Genomic DNA, 21,121 nt, shown 5'->3' on the forward strand with positions numbered 1-21,121 from the left:
AGATGGGGGTCCGCTGCCAAATACATTATTATATTATAATACATATTAGATTTATTATACAAATTACATTGTTGTGCCCATCATCAATGTCACCATAATCCCACACAGATATACATCAATCAACTTCACGCAAAAGTAGTGACTTAGTTGCAAAAAAAAACTTTTATTGTTCTATTCATGTGTCACTGACATTTTTGTTTTCAACCTGAATGAAAAGAAAACAAACATTGGGAGGATAAAGGGACCGTCTATAATGATATACTGTAACGTAATGATAAGAGAACAGATTCATCTAAACACTCTTTAGTGATGAAATGTGGGAGACCGTATGCTGCTGTGAACAATGACAGATTAATCACGTATAGATAAATTAGCGTTATTATTGTTTGGTGCAAAACACCTTGGTACAGTGGTTCTCAAACTTTGAAACGTTTTATTAAAGGACCCCCATAACTCTGAAAGAGTACAAATGGGACCAAATGGACCCGTAGGGATCCATTTGGTCCCATTTGTACTCTTTCAGAGTTACCTTAGTTCAGTGGTTCTCAAACTCTTTAAATGTTTTATTAAAGGATCCCCATAACTCTGAAAGAGTACAAATGGGTCCATTCGGTCCCATTTGTACACTCTCAGAGTTACAGACCTGTAAAGGTCCATTTAGCACCCCCCTCAAGGAACTCTGGGGGTCCCTGGACCCCAATTTGAGAACCACTGCCCTATACCATTACTTCCTAGAATTTAAAGCCTGGCTCAGAGTCATGATTAGACTAAACCGTTTTAAGCCCGGTGTTGCATGCCAACAAAAAGGCATGATATTTTAAAACGTTTTAAAACAACAACAACAAAAAAGGAACGGATTTGGACAGGTTTACCGCCTGACAGCAAGGTTTTGCAGAACGACGTGGATGGGAGCGTACCATTTTTTAAGTTAATCAACAGGTATGTGTGGAGTGTTCCATTTGCTGGTATTCTAGAGGGGTGCAGACTGAGCTATAGACTAACATGCTTACTCTATTATCGCCTCATGCACCGCCTAGTTGAACTGCAGCTACTGTAGTAATGCATTCACTGTTGATATCCTCCCTTTTAAAGGTAATGCCTTTGTGTGTGTGTGTGTGTGTGTGTGTGTGTGTGTGTGTGTGTGTGTGTGTGTGTGTGTGTGTGTGTGTGTGTGTGTGTGTGTGTGTGTGTGTGTGCTTTTATCACTATACTTGTAAGGGCCAAATGTCCCCAGAAGTATAGTAGAAGTTGAGAAATTAGACGTAATTCGTTGTTAGTTGTGTCGTGCACCTACAGTAGTAGATCTACAAACGTGTAGATCTACTATTTTTGGCTTCGGGGTTAGGCTTAAAAACCAAATTGAAAATGGAATTCATAAAATCACAGACCTAAAATGTTGAGGTCCTCACAAGCATAGTAATACATATGTGTGTATGTGTGTGTGCGCGTGCGCGTGCACGCACGCACGCACGTGTGCCTGTACGCACGCATGTGTGTGTAAACCATGAACTAATCTTAACATATCGATATCATCCACTTTATAGTAAACAACACAACAAATAAAACATAGAACATCGACGACAAGGTGAGCCAATAATACCCGGTAAATGATACAAAAACAAAACCCTCAACTAAATTCACAAAACGAGGAGAACAAAAGGGTTAAGCCTGGGCTGTCACAAAACAAAACAAAAAATAGCAGATATACAAGCTCACAGCGTGTCACTTCGTGCCACGCTGCATACTTGTACATCTGCTATGTTTGAACATTGTTTAAATAAAATCACACCCTGTGTGAAGTGGGCGGTGTCTTGCTAGCTAATCACAATACTGAATGGAGTCAACCAATCATGTACAAAAAATAAATACATTTATTGAAACACTCTTTATGATGGACGGAACCATAACTTGAAAAAAACAAATTTATGGTTTTTTTCAAGTTATGGTTTCTTATATAGGGCTATGCACATGTGTCATGTGACACTGGCCAATCACAGTCCTGAATAGACTGTGATTGGCCAATCACAGCGCAGGATAATTGTACAAATTTCCTGGGCCCAGATCACAGCGCAAGATATTTGTACATTTTTCCAAATCTCACTTATAGGGGCGGTTTCACCGCCCAAAAAAATCTTGAAAGTGTGAGAACTACTGATTTAGAAGGCAGCTGTAGAATCGGCCACAGGTCTTAATGGTTTAAGCCAGGGGGTCTTCAACGTCTTCAGCCCAAGGACCCCCTAGCTGTGGGAGAGATGAAGCAGGGACCCCCTCTATATTGTATAAAATGTAGTTTCAGATTAAACTTTTTTTGTTTACTTGGTCTGCTCCTTTTTCCTTCTGCACCTAATAATTGCCGAAAATAGCAGATGTACAACGCAGTGCGAGGCGTTGTGAGCTAAGTTGTAGATCTGCTATTTTTGGCTCAAGTTCTCTTCAGAATAGGGATGCTAGGGTTCAAGTGGTTAAGGTAAGAAATAAAATATATCGCACAAAGATTTTGGCGGACCCCCTGTAGTAACTCTGAGGACCCCCTAGGGGTCCCGGACCCCCTGTTGAAGACCCCTGGTTTAAGCCCTATATACTGTACTTCTAGTAAGATAAATACTTGGGGCCCGGACCCCAGGCTGGGAACCATTGGCCTATTAGGGCGTAGCAGTGACGTGCAGTGACGTGATGTGGTGCCATTTTTCCCAAAGAGATTTCCGAAAATATTTGTATAAATTATATTAAGCCTGGAACCAAGCCATAGGCTACTGGTGAATCATGACCATAAAACAGGGGTCTTCAACGTTTTCAGGCCAAGGACCCCTTGGCTGAAAGAGAGAGAAAGCAGGGACCCCCATTATATATTGTATACATTTTCCTTTTTTGATAGATTTCATAGGCAGCTTCATAGACTTGTTTCACAGCACTATCATGTTGGATTCATGTTAATGTGTATTTCCAGACATTTAACCATGCACTTAAACAATACTTAGTAAACCTGACCTTTCACTCTGTACTTTCCGTACTTTCACTCTTTTCCCCCCCATACCAAACCACTTTGCCGAAAATAGCAGATCTACAAGCACACAACGCCTCGCAGCGCGAGGCGTTGTGTGCTTGTAGATCTGCTATTTTTTGGCTAAAGTTCTCCTTAGAATAGGGATGCTAGGTGTAAGTGGTTAATGTAAAAATCACACAAAGATTCGGCGGACCCCCTGTAGTAACTCTGAGGACCCCCTAGGGGTCCCGGACCCCCTGTTGAAGACCCCTGCCATAAAACATTTGATTCGGTGTCAAAAAAGGGTATTTATTAAATATAACATACAATATAATTAAATATTCAAATATTTTTTTAAATACAGAATCAAATGTTTTATGGTGACAATTCACCAGGAGACTGGAGGGGCGTGGTTCCAAGCTGAGAATAATGTATATGAATATTTTCTCAATGGGAAAAAAATGTATGGGTTTTCTACCTGTGGCACAACATTGCAATGCCCTATAAAATCATGTCACAGTGTGACTTTACAAATCCACTGGATGGATGGTCCCTCACAATAGCAATCACACATTATCACATAGATAGCAACGTAACCAGCCAATGCAAATCCATGGTTGATCAAAGTTTTTATCCGGAGATTTGAGCGTAAAAAAAAAAAAAAAAAAAAAAACATCACATCACAGAATGCACCATAGGCGTGGTTATTGCTTTTTTTTGTTTTTGTTTAATGATGTGGACTTCAAGCCGGGCTGAGATAATACTGGCATGCTAAGCAGGGGTGTAGTGCTACTTTCAGAAGTGGGAGAGCGCATCTTATACGGCTTTTTACCCTCTACACTAAATCTCTTCACCAAAAAAAAGCCGATCTACAAGCAGACAAGTTTGTCAGCTTGTAGCCTCGATCTCCAGGCTTTTATTGCTTAGTTTTGCTAAAAAATAAAAGCCTGGCCCAACTATAGCCTGTACTGGGTATGAGGAAGTGTTTCATTTCCCAACCAACCAGAGTGCAGTGGGCGTCGCTCGTAATGTTGTGTTAACGGGGCGGGAGTTGACGGACAGATCGGTGAACCAATGGGATCAGGCGCCGTCTCTCGCCGGCTCTATACACACGCCCCTTTATACACGAAATCAGGAGGGTTGCAGCAGGCTAGTCAGCTTGTAGATCTGCTATTTTTGGCTAATGTTCCCCCCAGAATACAGATGCTGGGGTTCAAGAGGTTAATCAATTGACCAAAACTGAAAAGAAAATTAATATAAGTGTGGGGAGTGTCGCTCCCATGCGCTCCCCCTCCACTACACCCCTGATGGTGTGTTTGAGGATCAGATAAGTTTAAAGACATCATGAAACGACACTTTTTAGAGCATATCTAATGGAGAAATAATTAACAATAGTTGCCAAATTAATATGAATAAATCCATTAATCGTGATTTCATTCACCTGTGTGATTCCCATAGCTCATGTTCCTCCTCACGCAGCTGATTCTCATTATGGAGACACTGTTGGGCCGGACGGTGCATTACTAACGTTCCCATTTCAAACTTAAATAGCACACTAAAACATGTATCTGAAAACATCTGAGGTGACAAAATAGGCAATGCTGTAACATAAACATCCTCTGGCACTGCGGACACAAGGTAGCGTCGTTTTTACATTCCATAGCCCGAGGGGATGGTAGACTGTGATTGGCTGAGATACAACCAGCCACCGTTTGACTGGAATTTTCACAATAAAGGACGCAAAAAAAAAAGAGCCATTTCATGACGTCTTTAATAAAAGTTCATTGTTCTGAGAGGGGTCGGTGGGGGGGGGTATTTTAATATGGGTAACAGAAAAAACAAACAACGCATGTTGTCGGTACATTCCCCATCTCCTTGAGTTCCACGTTCACAATCCTCGTTGACCGCCCCCTCTCCTTTTACTGAACATTTTGGCCATATTTTGGCCAGGTCCCCCGCCCCCATTTAAGAGTTTATAAGTCCACCGTTTCAGAGCGGGTTGGCATGGGTTTGGGTAAAACGACCGCGGCGATGAAGAAGAGTTCGTCAGTAGAACATGGGGTGGAGTGAGAACGGCAGAAAAAAGCTGCATGCAACGCGTCGCGCCGCGCACACCGGAAACAGACCATCTACAAGCTACAAAAGCTTGTAGATCGGGCGATTTCCGATTGCGCGACACCGGCGCGCAACTAAAATCAGGCGTTTGGTAGTTCTGGCGTAGCTGACTCACTCACCGTTTGCGCCACCATTCAATCAACACATCACAGACACAGAGATATATTTCATATTAAATCCGATTGCCAATCACAGTAGCCCCTGTAGACTGTTGGGCTGCTAATACACAAAGAGAAGGAGAAGAAAAGAGAAAGGGCAGGACAGGAGAGGAGAGCAGCATGTCTCATCGAAAAAGGTACTGCCCGCAAAAAACACAGCTGTCGTTGGTCAAACCAATTAGGTGTTTTTTTTTGCGGATTAAGTAAACGCAACAGATTTACAAGAGTCACGCCACCTCTTGTCGGACGGCAGCCGTCAGTCACGACACAAAAACGGAAGCGAAAGGGAGAGTCCTGCCCGCGTCACGAATGCACAGAGTACGATTGGTTGGGTTTTTTTAAGAGACACCCTTCCGTTGCGCTCTCCTTGCTTTCTGTGGGTGAGAGCGGTTTTCGGCGGCAGCCATGGTGTTCATGTCTTGGGGGAGATGCTTTGTTTTTTAGGGAGAGGGGAGGAACAAAGCCAAACGAGCCTTTTTCCCAGGTCATCAGCGATGCAGCAATATGGCAGGTTACGGACCTGGCCCTGGGCGGGTTGAGAGTGTGTGCGTGTGTGTGTGTGAGTGTGTGTGTGAGTGTGTGTGCGTGTGTTGCGCGTGTGCGTGTATACCGGCGCGTTTGCGTGGCGGGTTACACAATGAGTGGTCCGCGACGGGGATGTTTGGGACTCTGGCCGTCCCTCGACTCCGCCCCCTGCTCCTCCAGGTTGATATTACTGGTGGAGACGTGATGGGGGAGGGGCTCCAAAACAGGCCTGTAACCCCCGACGTACATCAGACCTGGACCAGAGAGAGAGAGAGAGAGAGAGAGAGAGAGAGAGTGGAGGGTGACACGAAAAAGGAGGAGAGGGAGAGAGAGCAAGCAAGAGAGGGAGAACGAGATGACAGAGAGAGAGAAAGAATGCAAGAGAAAGTCAGAAAGAGAGATACAGAATACATCTCTCTGCTTGCTATTTGTACTGGACCATTGCACTGTGTTGTACTGTCGCCCTCTAGGGGACATTTGAGGTTCTCAAATGGGGTCCAGCCCAGGGACCCCTCTGGGTTCCTTGAGGGGGTTCCAAATGGACACTTAAAGGTCTGTACCTACTCTGAGAGTGTACAAATGGAACCAAATGGAACAGAACGGACCCTTACAGGTTCCATGCTCACTAACATGGAAGGTCCTTCATCACCAGTGATGGAAAGTAACTGTAAGTACATTTGGTCGCTGTCGGGCAGAAACCTCTTATCTCCATATTTAAACTTTTTGTGTTTTTCCGTAAATTAACGCCCTATACTTGATCATACTACAGCATCAAAAGTAGCAGATCCACGAGCGTGTAGATCTGCTACTTTTGCTATTTTTTAACTTGAATCATGAAAAGTAACAGTTTTTGAACATATGAGGTTTCCACCCGACAAGAGTGAAATATTTTACTTTCTAACTCTGACATCACTGCCGCTAGAGGGCGCTATATCCCCCTGGGTCACAGCGTTATTTTTTCTCTTGAAAAAATCCCATTGGAGAATCTTAGATTATGTCATATGAGAACTGCGTTACAGAAATAAAAGAATCAGCCGGGCGATTTTATTCATATGGATGTGAAGCATGATGGTGAAAAAGCACTAATTTATCCAAAGGGTAAGAAAATGTTTTTCTCCAAACACAGACGTTATCAAATGTAACTCAATATCATAAACGACACACAGTCACATACCTGACAAAATCCCCGGGATGATTCGTTTATTTTTGGAACACAGTTCTTATATGACACAATCTAAGATTGTGTCATATAAGTGCCGTGCTATGAGCTTGTAGATCTGCTATTCTGGAAAAATCATGAAAATTTGTGAAAATCTTTGAATATATATATTTTGTAACTCAAATCTTTGCTTTGGGGATTCTACAAATGTCTTCTAAATCCATTTTTTTGTTGTTGCTATAATCAGTGGTTCTCAAACCTTCTGAGGGACCCCCCTCAGAAGCAAAGATTTGAGTTACAAATGTTAACTTTAAACATATATATATATTCAAATATTTGCAGAAATGTTCACGATTTTTCTAAAATAGCAGATCTACAAGCTCATAGCGCAGCACTCGATTTCTCTGTGGAATTTTCAAGAGACAAAATTACGGCGTGACCCAGGAGAAGTGGGAGTGATGTCAGGACTTCGGTTCTATATTATTTGACAGCTTTAGTTTCTATAAAGGTACCTTGCAGATTTAGATTATTATTACAAAACATACATTAAACACTTAATCCCTTATTTTATACTTAAGCTGCTCTAAAATAGCCGATCTAAAGCGCTTTTAGATCCCCAAAACACATGGCTCTCAGTTTACACACACATTAACGCTCAAAAGGACCGACAATGGAAATAAGCACTCTAGCTTGTGTCCTTTTTTTCATAGATCATGTAAAAATGTTCATGTATATGCATTTCTGTCAGCAAAAATATTGATCGATCAATCAATCAATAGGTCATGGGTTCAGCATGGGTCTTTTTATGATTTGATTTCATTTACTGGATATAACCGATCATATAAAGTCTCACTGTGGCAAATACTGTCCTTTTTTATTGAACATTTTGAGCCTAACACAATAAAATTAAGGAGGAAAACATATTTCCATTGAAGTCAGCTTTCAGGACAGTATGACTAGCAGGTTAGTAGCTTTTAGATTAGACATAACGTTTCCCAAAGTTTTCTACAATTTTGTAAAATATTCAAATTTTCTAAAATGTTAGATTTTTTTCAAAAGTAAAAAAAAAAAGCTGATCTTCAAGCTCACAACGCATTGTGTCGCAAAACATAGTGAGCTTGAAGATCTGCTAATTCTTTTTTTTTTTAAGAGGGTAAATGGCTGCTCCCACATTGTAAGAATATGATGCTGTTATTAGAGCCGCTATGAGCTGATATTTAGAAGCTATGAGGAATACCTCTCCATTCTGACACTGTGCACATGTGGGCTATTTATCTAGCTCAGCAATTCCCAACCTGGTGAGGATAGTTGGCCACAAAGAATTGTCAAAACATTAAGATTTTAATGATAAAATAACATTAATATATATTTAAAAGATATGGTATTTATTTTTGAACACCTTGACAAACAATACATTTTCATTGTGATACCGATAAACATGGGAACAAGAGTATACTATGATATTTCCATTGATCCAAGTCGGAACACAATCGATATATTGATCATTAAAATGCACACAGCCCACCCATATGACCACTTAACGGCATCAAGCGAATAAGTAGTCCGGCTTCGGACCACAACAAACTGCATCCTGTTAAAGGGGAAGACCACTCATTTTCAACATTGAACTATGTCTTTAATACACCTTAGAGCTGTTGTGTGGAAATAAGAAAAAAGTCATACGCAGGGTGTACTTTTGGCTCCGCCCCCTCAGCCAAAAGTACACCCTGCGTATGTCACTGATCACATGACCTCAATCAATTATCCTTTTCTAGGCAACACAGAAGGGGGGGGGGGACTTTTTTCTTATTTCCACACAACAGCTCTAAGGTGTATTAAAGACATAGTTCAATGTTGAAAATGAGTGGTCTTCCCCTTTAAGTGGTCAGATGGGTGGGCCAAACTGGGTCATTAAAGCTTTGGAGATTTTGAAGTGGGCCTTGATCCAGAAAAGGTTGGGAACTGCTGGTCTAGCCAAATCAAAAGGTCTGAATGGTAAGTGGACAATAAAACAAGTTGTCTAGTCTAATAAAATATGTATTTATTTTCAAATCAAAATGTTTTGGTATTGTGGAAGAATGGAGTTGTAATTCAAACCCATGCTATTAATGCTGTAGCATTAAAGTATTTAATGCTACAGACTAGCCAAAGCAGGATGTTAAACTGCAAAGGAAAAGCAACTACAATTCTTCTTCTAATACTTTACAATTTTTAATGTTGCTTGTAAGTAGGGGTGAAATTATTAAAGGGATATTTCACTTCCTTTTTTTTTTTATTGTGTAATTTTATCGTCTACTCAGGCTTTTGGGAGCACCCCAGACAGTTTTTAACTTGCTTGATTCAGTATTTAGATATTTGATATTCATTTTATCAGACACGCCCCCTTCCTATACAAACCCATTGTAACTCCATTTTAACCATGTTAGATTCATCAGAAACACCCGTCCTTGGTTCTGGTGACTGATATTGTCCTTCTATAACGTAGAAGGGGACCGTGTTTTTTCAATTACTGTTTTCATTTATTTTTTATATTTTCTTTGGAAAATGAAAAAAAGATTATACAATATAAACATTAAATTAAATAAATGCAAAATGTAATTGAAAAAACATGGCCCCTCACGTATTAAGAGGGCAGGGTGAGTCACCAAAGCTTACAAAAGCCTGAGTAGACGATAAAATGACCCAAGGTTTTTTTGAAAGTGAAATATCCCTTAAATCCTATAACCGATCAATAAGAAATTAATCCAATCAAATATTAGCAAAACAAAGGGAAAATAAATAAATAAATTGCACCATATTACCTTATTTTAAAATAATCTTATGCTGTACCCAATCACAATCACATAGCAAAAATAGCTATTTTTCACAACGTATCATGACACGTTGTGAGCTCCTGTCAGCATTGTAGATCAGCTATTCTTGCTTGACACCATCATAGGACACAAGTATATCATCACTGTCGTGCAGAAACCTCATATGTCCATATTTCAACTTTTTATATTCTTTTCGTAAATGAATGCCCTACTTGATCATACTAGTATATGCGTTGTTATACCTTTCAATCATTTCATTTTAGATATTGCTATGTATATAGCAACATGAATTTTTTTTTTTTTTAAATGTATAAAGAATTTAAGTTCTTCAGAAAACATAGGTTAGGATTTAGAAGGCGTTTTTTAAATCGGCCTCAAGTCTAAATGGGTTTAAAAAGTTAAAAAAGTTAAAACGTTTTGGACATACAAGGTTTCTACCCGACAGTGACGATTATATTAGCACTAGTGGTTAAAGCGCATCATTAAAGACAAAAGAAAAAAGGAAGTTAGGAAGAGAATCATTAGTCATTAGTACCCACTTTTAGGCAAAACCTAATCTATCAGCTATCAGCTAACTCTATCTGTCTCCATCATACCTATTCCTCAATGTTGACCGGACACGAGTCCTCATCTGTCCATCCAAAAGAGAGAGAGAGAGCACAAACCCAGGGGGAGGAGGAAGAGGAGGAGGAGGAGGAGGAGGAGGAGGAGGGAGAGAACGCACAACAAGGACAACATCCAGGGAGAAGACACACAGTATGAAGTGATGGGGAGGAGGAGGGAAGGAGAGATAACACAACACTTTTTTACAGCAGTTTCTCAAAGTGGGGTCTGTGTTGGGGACCCCCCAGGTGTCCTCCTCCTTGGAGGTTGGTTCAAGGGGGTCCCCAGCAAAATCAGAAACAGCTTTAAACACTACTTTATATTTTGGCTTTTCGAAGAAGAAAAAAACTGCAGATCTACGAGCTCAAATTATGTGACCTGTTTTGAGCTTGCAGATATCTGCTTATTTTTTTAAAGTTCTGAAAAATCTTGACAAATGTTCTCTTATGGGGGTACAAAGTCTTTTCAGACAGGGGGTCCGCGGCCAAATACATATCGTCTCTGTCGGGTGGAAACCTCATATGTCCAAAACCGTACTTTTCCAGGATTCGTGGCGCGTTTCAAGCTTGTCGATCTGCTTTTTTTTTTACACTTTTGTGTTAATTAAGAGGTTTCTGCCCCGACAGCAACAATATACAGTAAATCTGGGGGTCCTTGACATGGAAATGATTGAGAATCCCTGTTTTACGGCTCACAAAGAGAATACTGTACATCACACGACATCCAGCACAGAATGTCACAGGTTGAGAGGGGTGGTGTTGGGCACAGCAGTGGCGGCCATTTTGTGGTCGTGCCACAGATAGAAAATCCATTCATTTTCCCCATAGAGATTTCCAAATATATTTAGATAAATTATTTTAATCTTGGAACCAAGCCATCCATTCAGGCTCCTGGTGAATCATGACCATAAAACATTTGATTCTGTGTAAAAAAAATATTTGAATATTTAATTATACGATATACCATATTTAATAATACCCTTTTTTTTGTGCAATTTTCATATTTTTTTTAGGCACATAATTAAATGTTTATGGTCATGATTCACCAGGAGCCTGGATGGATCTCTACGCGGGAAATGAATGGGTTTTATATCTGTTCTGTGGCACCACAAAATGGCCGCCACTGCTATGCCCTGTTAGGGGGCATGAGGGGATTTTGAGGGGTACAGGAGGGTTGGGGACAGGGGGGGGGGGCTACATGAACGATGCTGAGCGCTGGCTTCCTGGGGTGACGTCCCGACGTTTGAACCCCAAATTAGCTCGACTTCAAAATGTTCAGGTTAAATGGGATACCAATTTTATCCAATCAGGAGAGAGAGAGAGAACTCATACAAGATACAGGATAAATGAGATTATTGTGACACAAAGAAATGAGCAGACAAAATTGGAACTGGAACTCTCTCCTGATTAACCCATTAAGACCCGGAACGCATCTGTGTGACTTTAGATTTCTTTGGCTATTCAAAAATAGCAGATATACAAGCTATGAGCTTGTAGATCTGCTAATTTTTTTTAATCTTGGGGGGGGGGGGGGGGGAAACTGTTAGGATTTAGAAAACATTTTTAAGAATCGCCTCAGGTCTTAATGGGTTAATGTAGATGAAATTGGCAACCCACCTGAAAATTTATTTTCTGTTTATTAAAGAGCTGGAGAGACAGGGAGAATCCTGCTATAACAAACACTCTATAGCAATGATTACTATCAGAATATGGAGCTTTAACATAACAAAAAATTATTTGTTTTAACTAAGAAATATCACTTACACAGTGTAAGTTACACTACCTTTAATAGTTCAGTAAGTGATGTTTTCTTTCTTCAAAATAAATGCAATAAATAGCTCAGTAATTCTCAGCTCAGGTCGCCCCATCTCTCCAGCTTGTATTCAGTAAATAGTCAATATATTTTTTAAGTAGGGATACCGATTTAATCCAATCAGGGAAGATAGCTCATACAGGATAAACAAGTTGTACCGTAAGTGATGGAATTCTTTTTTCATGAGCAGACAAAAGTGGAACACAAGCTGATAAATAATGTTTGTGGGGTTTTCTCTCTCCTGATTGGATGAAATGTGTACTTAATTACTTACTTACTGGATGAAATGTGTAACCCACCTGAAGTTATATTTTCTGTTTGTTTACTAAAGAGCAGGAGAGACAGGGAGGCCCCCTGTTACTGATCATAATATAGATATAGTGCTTTAATAGTCAAGCTTTAACTTCTTAACACGAAATGTTTTGTTATAACCAGAAGAATATCACCTGCAGCACCTTTAAAAACAATTGTAATCCGATGATGAGCAGTAGTTCCAATAATTGTTTCGTTGCTCTAGTTAAATGCTGAACAGACCAACGCCCTTCGCTCTCATCGCAGTAGCCCATCCAGCAGTGTATGACTACAAAGAGAGGGGGGGTGTGGGGGGGGAGCGGGGGGAGTTATAGAGGGATGGATGGATGGATGGATGGAAGAAAGGGTTGCAGATGTTTGGCAAAGCGGCTCGGAGCTGACAAGACACTGAACATGAACTCGAACCCCAGGATATGGCCCGGTCTCTCTCACGTCAGCACGCACACACACACACACACACACAATCACTCAAAACATCATGCAAACAGAAGCACATACACCAAAATAATACACAGACGCACACATACTGTACTCACTCACACACGCACACACACACACACACACACACCACAGCTTTCACTGGGGGCAGGAGAGGAGAGTGCACAACTACCCACGAGTGAAAGCACAGCAACAACAATAACAACAACAACACCGAAGCACCACAACACCAAAGGGTAAGGGGAATGACGAACGAGGAAAGCCTAAATTAGGCTCAAGTCTCTGGACTCTGTAGCTATTGATTGGAAGGAAGTTCAAGGAACCTATTCTGTTTTCCCTGCTGCACTCCCTTCCAGCTAACTGCCCATGCTGGGGGGGAGATGGTTGCCACATCTGCTTACATCCACCTTTCTGGAACACCAAACTAAAACCTCTCTTATTTCTGCCTGGCATTACTGACGGTTGCACTCATGCAGTAATTATCCTATGCTGTTACTTTCCCCAATCTTTCTCTCCTCAGCCCTCATTGGTCCATGTTCGGTAAGGTTTGCCACTCACCGGCGAATCGGCTGTCGGGAGCCTGCTCATTATCCAGCCCCAAAGAGGGCGTGTCACAGAGGGCGACGCCCTGATTGTTATTGGCCAACTCTGGACACCTGCTCCGCCCACCTGCAAGCGAGGGCAAAGGTCAAACAAGAGCAGCCAGGCACAGCAGGGGGGTGGGGGGGAGGAGAGGCAGTGGTTCTCAAAGTTGGGTCCAGGGACCCCCAGGGGTTCTTGAGGGGGTTCCAGGGGGTCCCCAGCACAATTAGTTAATATAGCATAAAGTAGCATAAAGATCAGTTTAACCACTTACACCTACATACATTAGCTATTTGAAAATAGCTGATCTACAATATCACACATAACAGTATTGGCATCAACCGTGCACTGCTGCAACGTGAAGTGAGCTTGTAGATCGGCTACTTTCAAAGAGATCTGGAATATTTACGCAAATCTTGTGTGGGGGTCCCTGGCACAAAATATGTTCAGATGGGGTTCTGTGACCAAATGCTAATTTTGGGGGTCCTTGATATAAAAAGGTTTGAGAACCACTGGGGTAGGGGTTGGATGTGGGGGGATGGGGGGTGGGGTTGGTGGTAACCGGGGCGGCCATGCTGGAACGGCAATAACAGCACATTATTGCGTTAGAACAGTGCTCCTCTAATGCACTGCTTCTCAAACTTAATGTACTAGTGTACCCCTGCTAGAATATTTGTTCAGCTCAGTATCCACTTCTTTCAACGGCACAAAACCTTCTCATTTATTTTGTTTGGCTAGAATTAATATATATATATATATATATAAATAAATAAAACTCAGGCTAGGTAAAAACTATTGAGGCAGCAAGCTAGCTGGCAACGTGTGTCATATGTTAGTTTCCAGGTTTAACTGGATTTATGGACGTGGGATGAATTTTTCATCACCAATATCAGACAAAATAATATTGAAATGTTCCGAGTATAGATAGGAGTACCCCAAAGTACCCGTGATGGTACTAGCCCATAAAATAAAATAAAACGCTACCATCATTGCTGCCTTTTCTAGCATGATGTAGTGGCAGGCGTTACGCTTGCGTGCACTGCGTGCTTCCACGTGCGTGCTTCCACGTGCGTGCTTCCACGTGCGTGCTCATGACGGGAAAAGATGAGTGAAAAGCCGGCAGCTCAGCACAGACAAAGACAGCAGGTTGAGTGGGCAACTTAACATTTTTTTTTAAATCACTTTTTTATTATGAAAGAAAAAGAAGAATAAATGTAGGCTTTGGAAAATGGTCGGAAATAATGCAAAAAGTATACATGATTTGAACATTCACAGTAAATCATTATCAGACCTAATTTTATCCTTCCACTTCTTCCACTTTCTTTCAATGTTATTTTTAAATGATTATATGTATTTAACCCCCAATTTTCTAAAATAAATATGAAATATGAAATAATAAAATATTAAAATAATAATGCATTAAAAAAGAGCTCTCAGGTGCCCACTGTTCCAGTTGCCCATAGAGGTGCGGTGCGACTACAGTGTGACTACAGACTACAGTGCAGGTGTCTACGTGTGTCACAAATAGGTGGATGGGCGTGGATTGACATGCAGATTAATCTGCAAAATAAAAGTGGTGAAAATATACATGAAACAACTGAATTTGAGGTTCAATGCGAACGCTTACGGGGTGACAATTGCCATTCCCCAGGGACCCCAAATTACGCCCATGGGTGATGGCAGCTTCACGTCCTCTTTGGGACGTGACACAGAGGAAGGGTTTTCAACTAGCAACCAGCACTGTCAGTAGTTCTCTCTGTCTCTCCCTCTCTCATTCACACGTACTGTACCGCAACACAGAAAACACACAACCAAATACACAGCAGTTTACTCAGCCCCTCAACACAAGCACGCACACACACACACACACACACACACACACACACACACACACACACACACACACACACACACATACATACATACACTCTCACACACACATACATGGACACACGCTAACATACAGAGAAGTGACGCACGCAGCACTGCGGATGGTGCATGTAAGCACGTTCTTTTCAGAATGCGACAGTTCAAAAAGCGCATGCGGGCTGCGGAACGCCGCGAGCGCAAATAAGAAAGGCTAAACCTCACACAAACAAATACACAAATGCACACAAGTTATTTATAAAGCGGTGCAACAGCATTGTTGCACCGCAATGCTTATTGCGGTGCAACAAATTGTAATAAGCATGATGCTGCATGCAAGAGAACCTTGTTTATTGAAAGCACACCTTGGCTCCAACATCCTAAACCAAGTCGTCGAGTGGTTCTAAATTATTTTCAAAGTCAAGGACCACCAAATAAATATGTATTTGGCGGCGGACCGTCATCTGAATATATTTTGTGCCAGGGGACACCCATACAAGATTTGTGTTGTTAAAGTTTCAAAAATCTTTCTAGATTTGTTAGTTAGTTAGTTAGTTAGTTAGTTAGTTAGTAGCAGGCCTGTCCCCGACTAGGGATTTGTATAGTCGAATCTGATTGGCGACTAATTGCCAATAGTCGACTGCCAATCTCTCAGTCAAATCATGCAAAAAATACGTTATGCAATAGAGGAACATTCCATTTGGGCTGTAGGGGTTCTTAGTGTCTGATTTAACATATACTATTGGTTTCTCCCAATAAATCATGATGTATATCCTATTTTTCACAAAGCAAATGTCTCGACCTCCACTGAAAGGTGTTCATGATAAACAAGGCTCTAGTGCAGGGACATGAGAAAGCCTTCATTTCAGTTTCCTATCGTCGCAGTCGGGCATAAACCTTGCATCTCCATAAAACAATTGAAAAAGTAACCGTTTTTTAGACATACAAGGTTTCCAACCGACAGCGGCGATATGTCTGTGCATATTGCTATTCTGCATATTTTCAGCCCAAGCTGAAGCATTTTGAAAGGCATGTTAGAGAGGACTTTGTCCAATGTATGGGTTAGCGTTAGACGGCCATGTTGGGAGAAAAAAAACAACAACTGAGTCCTGCAGGAATAATTGAGCACAACTGATTGCATGAGCTGTACCAATCACAGCTGTGTGTGTGTGTGTGTGTGCCTGATTTATACGCGGTCGCTCAGCGTGGTGCGCAATACAGGCACGTAACAAAGTATAAATCACTCCTCAGCGCATGGTGCACATTAGTAAATTGTAATTTGAGCTAATGTGTGTAATGACCTAAAATCTGTATAAAAACTCAAATGAACAATAAACTAAAAAGATCTAAAACTGAATAGAATTTCATGTAAAATCATCTTCATTTAATTTTTTACCGCCATCATGTCTGATGTCATGCTTTCTTTCATCAGCTTCTATAAATCAAGGCTTTCCTCATAATACAAATAAAACTAAAACTACATAAAAACAAGTTCCTAAAACTACTTATGCACACAGTAAAAACTAACTCAAACTAAACTGCAAACAAATGCAGTTTAGTTTTATGCACTAAAACTAATGCAGTTTAGTTGTATGCACTAAAACTAATGCAGTTTAGTTTTATGCACTAAAACTAATGCAGTTTAGTTTTATGCACTAAAACGAATGCCTATTCCAAAATGATAATCACTCTTATGAAGCCTTGGCTCAGGAAGGAAAGCAATGTTCAGTCTTTTTTTTTTCTCCCTCACATGGCCCAAAGAGTGACAAAGAGGGACAAGGAAAGGTGACAGTTCAAGGGTGAAAGGTGAGTGCTGGTTTCCATAGTTACCCTTATCGTGAGACGGAGAGCGGCGATCGTCTTCTGTGACGTCATTTCCCTGGTGGCACGACAAGGGACAGACAGACAGACAGACAGATGGACAGACGGACGGATGGAGAGAAAGAGAGTAAGGGTGAATTCAGACGGCAGCGATTTTTCTCTGCAACGTTCGAATGCTTCATTTGCTCTATTGTCGTATGACGGAAATAGCCGATCTACAAGCTCATAATGCACGCAAGCTTGTAGACCTGCTATTTTTGGTGAGCGACACCGTCGTACAAGGAAATATAAATTGGGCTCAAAGCGCTTTCGTCTCGTTACCTTAACAAATCTTTAGTCTGAACCAGGCTTAACAGATTGATTCTACTACACTTTTTTATTGTGTGACATTAACAGTACACTCCACCAGGGGGTGTCTGGGTGGCATATAGAGGTGAAATACTCACCTGCTTATTAGTGATTCTGAACCTTTTTCATTTGACGGACCCCCAGTTTGATATGCATTAGGCCACGGAAATAAAGTATATATATATATATATCTCTTTGGGACCCCAAGATCCTCAGTGTTTATTTCATTCTGAGCAAAATGGAACCGAATGGATTTATAGAATCTCCTCACATCAGAACGATGGGATTTATTTATTTTATTTTTCTTTTTTTAAATTAAGCTTTGGGCAGATACAGGCTTTATGAACAACATTCAAAGAACCTATCACTGATCTGCAGCTACTGTACGTACTCAGTCAGGAGTATATAAACTGAATGTTGGATGATTACATGTCCTTGAGCTTTATGGGATTACAGTCACATGAGGAGGTGTTTGTCCAGCCTCTTCTTAAAGGCATGAACACCATTTGATGATGTAATGCGTTGCAGGGGGAGGCTGTTCCATGTTGTTATAGCAGAGTGGAGAAAGCTCCTATCAAGGCATTTGGTGTTTGACTTGAGGATTTCCAGGGCAGTGTTGCCAGATTCTGTGAACGAAACAAGCAACCAGGTCTAGGAAAACCAGCCCAAAAGAAGCGACTATGGGCCACATGAGCACTTTAACATATACATCAGTTATTTGAAAATAGCGGATCTACAAGCTTACAACGAGCTTGTAGATCGGCTATTTTCAAATAAAATCGTGCGCGGAAATTATAATAAGCAGATCTGGCAACCCTGTTTCCAGGGCGTGGCTTGGTGGTACCGGCTCCGGGTGATTGGACCTGGCATGTGAGCTCGGGGTATAGTTAACGATGACTGATGCTTACTGATGATGGCATACTGCTGCAGGGCTAAGTCCTCATCCACCCCAATGATTTTTAAAGACATGTTTTGGATAATTTCTATAGCTGCCTATAAGAGTGGTCTGAGAGGCATTCATCCAGGCTAGGCAGGAGGACTCCATAATACTCCTGACCTGGGTTTTGTAGATGTCGGCTCTGCCTTTAGCATCAGCTTACGCAGTGCGTTTACAGATGTTGGACAGATGGCTGGTCCACATGAGTCTCACTGCTCCTAGTAGTTATAGGATGGCTAAATGCAGAGGACAATTTTCACGTACTCTATGTGCAAATATACAGTGACAAAAAACACACCCCCCCCCCCCCAAGGAGTGGGGACCAAATTATTATTATTATCATTAATTATGGGAAATTTGAGAGAACTACATTGTGGAGAAACTGTGGAAAAATGTTTAATTAAAACTAAAGAAAGAAAAACAGTCCACCAGTCTGTTGTAATCACCTCAGAATCCTGTCCTTCGTATTTATGGTCCTTTGGCTCCTTGGCAACTTCCTGTATGACAGAGAAATGAGTGAGAAAAAAATTATCCACAATACAAACACTCAAGTAAAGTACAGATACAGATAAATATGTACTTAAAGCTACACTATGTAACTTTCCTCTTCTACCCCGGATTTGAACCCGGTTTCCTGCGCAAGTGCTGACATTTTTACCATTGAGCTAATTGAGCCACAAAGAGTCTCCTTTGTGTCTCCTACCGGAACCCATATCCATGAATTCAAGTCTCCATGGGGTGACTAATCGATAGAAGAAAAGTCATTTCGGGGGTGAACTATCCCTTTAAGTACAGTACTCTAGTAAATATACTTCGTTACCGTCCACCACTGACATGTATACCGACACGCCCTCTGTCCCCATCATCCTCACCCCGTCCTGCTGCGAGGGCCCTCGGCTCTGCGTGCGGGCGTCCTCCCGCTTCTCCTCGCCGTCTTTCTCCTCCTCCTCTTCCTCCTCCTCCCCTTCCCCCGCGTCTCCCCTGCCGTCCTCCTCCTCTTCCTCCTCCTCCTCCTCCTCTTCCTCCTCCTCCTCCTCTGGCTCCTCCCCTTCCTCCGCGGCGGCCAGGTAGGACCCTGACATGGACGACATGGTGTCAGCGCTGATGTGGGAGTGCTGGGAGTGTGAGGACGCCATGGACATCACTGACTGGGCCAGGCTGCTGCTTACCGGCTCTACACGGAGACACTTGACATTCACTGACCTGGCAACCAGGCCTGCTGCTTACTGCAGCTGTTCACACCGGCAGCGACAAAGCTGCAGCGTTCACACCGGCAGCGACAAAGCTGCAGGCTACCGTTCATTTTCAATGGAAGCGACAGCGACGTGAAGATAAATCCGACGTTTGTAGCTGCAACGAAAGCTACGACCGCTACAAAGCTACGTAAATGAGTTGAGCTGGCTTCAACTTCAGATACAAAAGGTACAAAGGGTACAAACTGCAACAGATATATTATGCCTGGTAGCACCTTGTATCTTTGTATATTTTGTATCTGCCAGTGCGAACGCAGCCGGCTCCACAGAGAGAGAGACAGTGACGTTCACTGACTGGCACCACTGTCACTTAGATCACTGTTTCCCAAACAGTGGGTCAGGACCCATTTGTGGGTCGCAAGTAAATATCAGCTATATTTATATATATATCCTATATGTTATTTTAAAAGATTAAAAAAGTTTCAACAAAAAAACTTTTCAGCAATTAAAAACAAAGTATTTAATAAATAATATATAAATCTAATAATTTCCATAAATAGATTTAAAAAAACGACATTTAAGTAGTAGTGAAATAGCAGATCCACAAGCTCGCAACGAGACCCGTTACACCCGTTGTGACAGCTGTTGTCCCGGGCAAACATCTAATTTCTCTTTTGGGTCTTGAGCTAAAAAGTTTGGGAACCACTGACTTAGATGACATCAAGGGCCCTGTCCGAAATCACGTACTCACACACCATTTAGTATGCCAAATTAGGGGCCCACAGAGAACACCTTTTTGCGTTGCCAGCGCCAGTCTTCCATGTATTTTTTCTATGGTAAAGACTCGCGCTTTCGCGCTCTCGATGGCCGGCCTTTTTTTTGGGTGCAGCACCCTGGGCTCTTCAAGCAGAAAACCCCCCAAGTATGTGAGTATGTTTTAGAGAGAGAAAGATAGACAAGAGCACCGCAGCCATATTGGAAAGAAATTGGGCCTCTTCCTTACTTCCCTCACAGGTCTTACCAATGAAAATAATTAAGACTCGGTTCCATTTAGTGTAGCACAGTGGTTCTGTGGACCCCCATAACTCTGAGAGTGTACAAATGGAACACCATTTGTACACTCTCTCTGAGTTACACACCCGTAAGGGTCCATTTGGAAGGAACCCCCTAAAGGAACCAGGAGGGTACCTGGACCACACTTTGAGACCCAATGGCGGGTTTCCAGAGAGCCAACATGCACAATATCAGCACCCTGACTCTGCTTGACAAGAATGGAACAGACAGAGCCTTCATTAGTATAATTGGTAAGTGAGAAATGTGAGGCCCAATTTCTTTCCAATATGCAAAGACAGAGAGACAGAGGGATAGGGAACAGGCAGAGGAGAGAGGGAGGGAGGGACTAACCTGGCCAGTGCTGGGTTATAGACCCCTTGTATCAGGCACAACGTCACACTGA

At 41.8% G+C, this 21,121-nt stretch overlaps 1 protein-coding gene across 5 annotated transcripts in view; it reads right to left on the minus strand.

Annotated features, from left to right (window-relative positions):
- Positions 1-4,025: 4,025 nt before the first annotated feature.
- The window catches only part of rnf157 (ring finger protein 157), a 45,806-nt gene continuing 28,710 nt past the window's right edge, over positions 4,026-21,121 (minus strand). Inside the window, exons 15-20 of one of the 5 annotated variants that reach the window (XM_080455358.1) lie at positions 19,345-19,646; positions 18,919-18,969; positions 17,197-17,245; positions 13,477-13,587; positions 10,350-10,384; positions 5,901-6,035 (exon numbers count right to left, since the gene is read on the minus strand). In XM_080455358.1, coding sequence (XP_080311484.1) covers positions 10,350-10,384; positions 13,477-13,587; positions 17,197-17,245; positions 18,919-18,969; positions 19,345-19,646 — 548 coding nt within the window. In that variant the 3' untranslated portion in view covers positions 5,901-6,035. Of the gene's footprint in view, positions 6,036-10,349; positions 10,385-13,476; positions 13,588-17,196; positions 17,246-18,918; positions 18,970-19,344; positions 19,647-21,121 lie in introns of all 5 variants that reach the window. The other 4 variants (XM_080455356.1, XM_080455355.1, XM_080455359.1 and 1 more) reach the window with 4 other exon arrangements.

This window comes from Gymnoscopelus braueri (genome assembly GCF_963280865.1).
Source record: "Gymnoscopelus braueri genome assembly, chromosome: 17".
Taxonomy (NCBI): Eukaryota; Metazoa; Chordata; class Actinopteri; order Myctophiformes; family Myctophidae; genus Gymnoscopelus; species Gymnoscopelus braueri.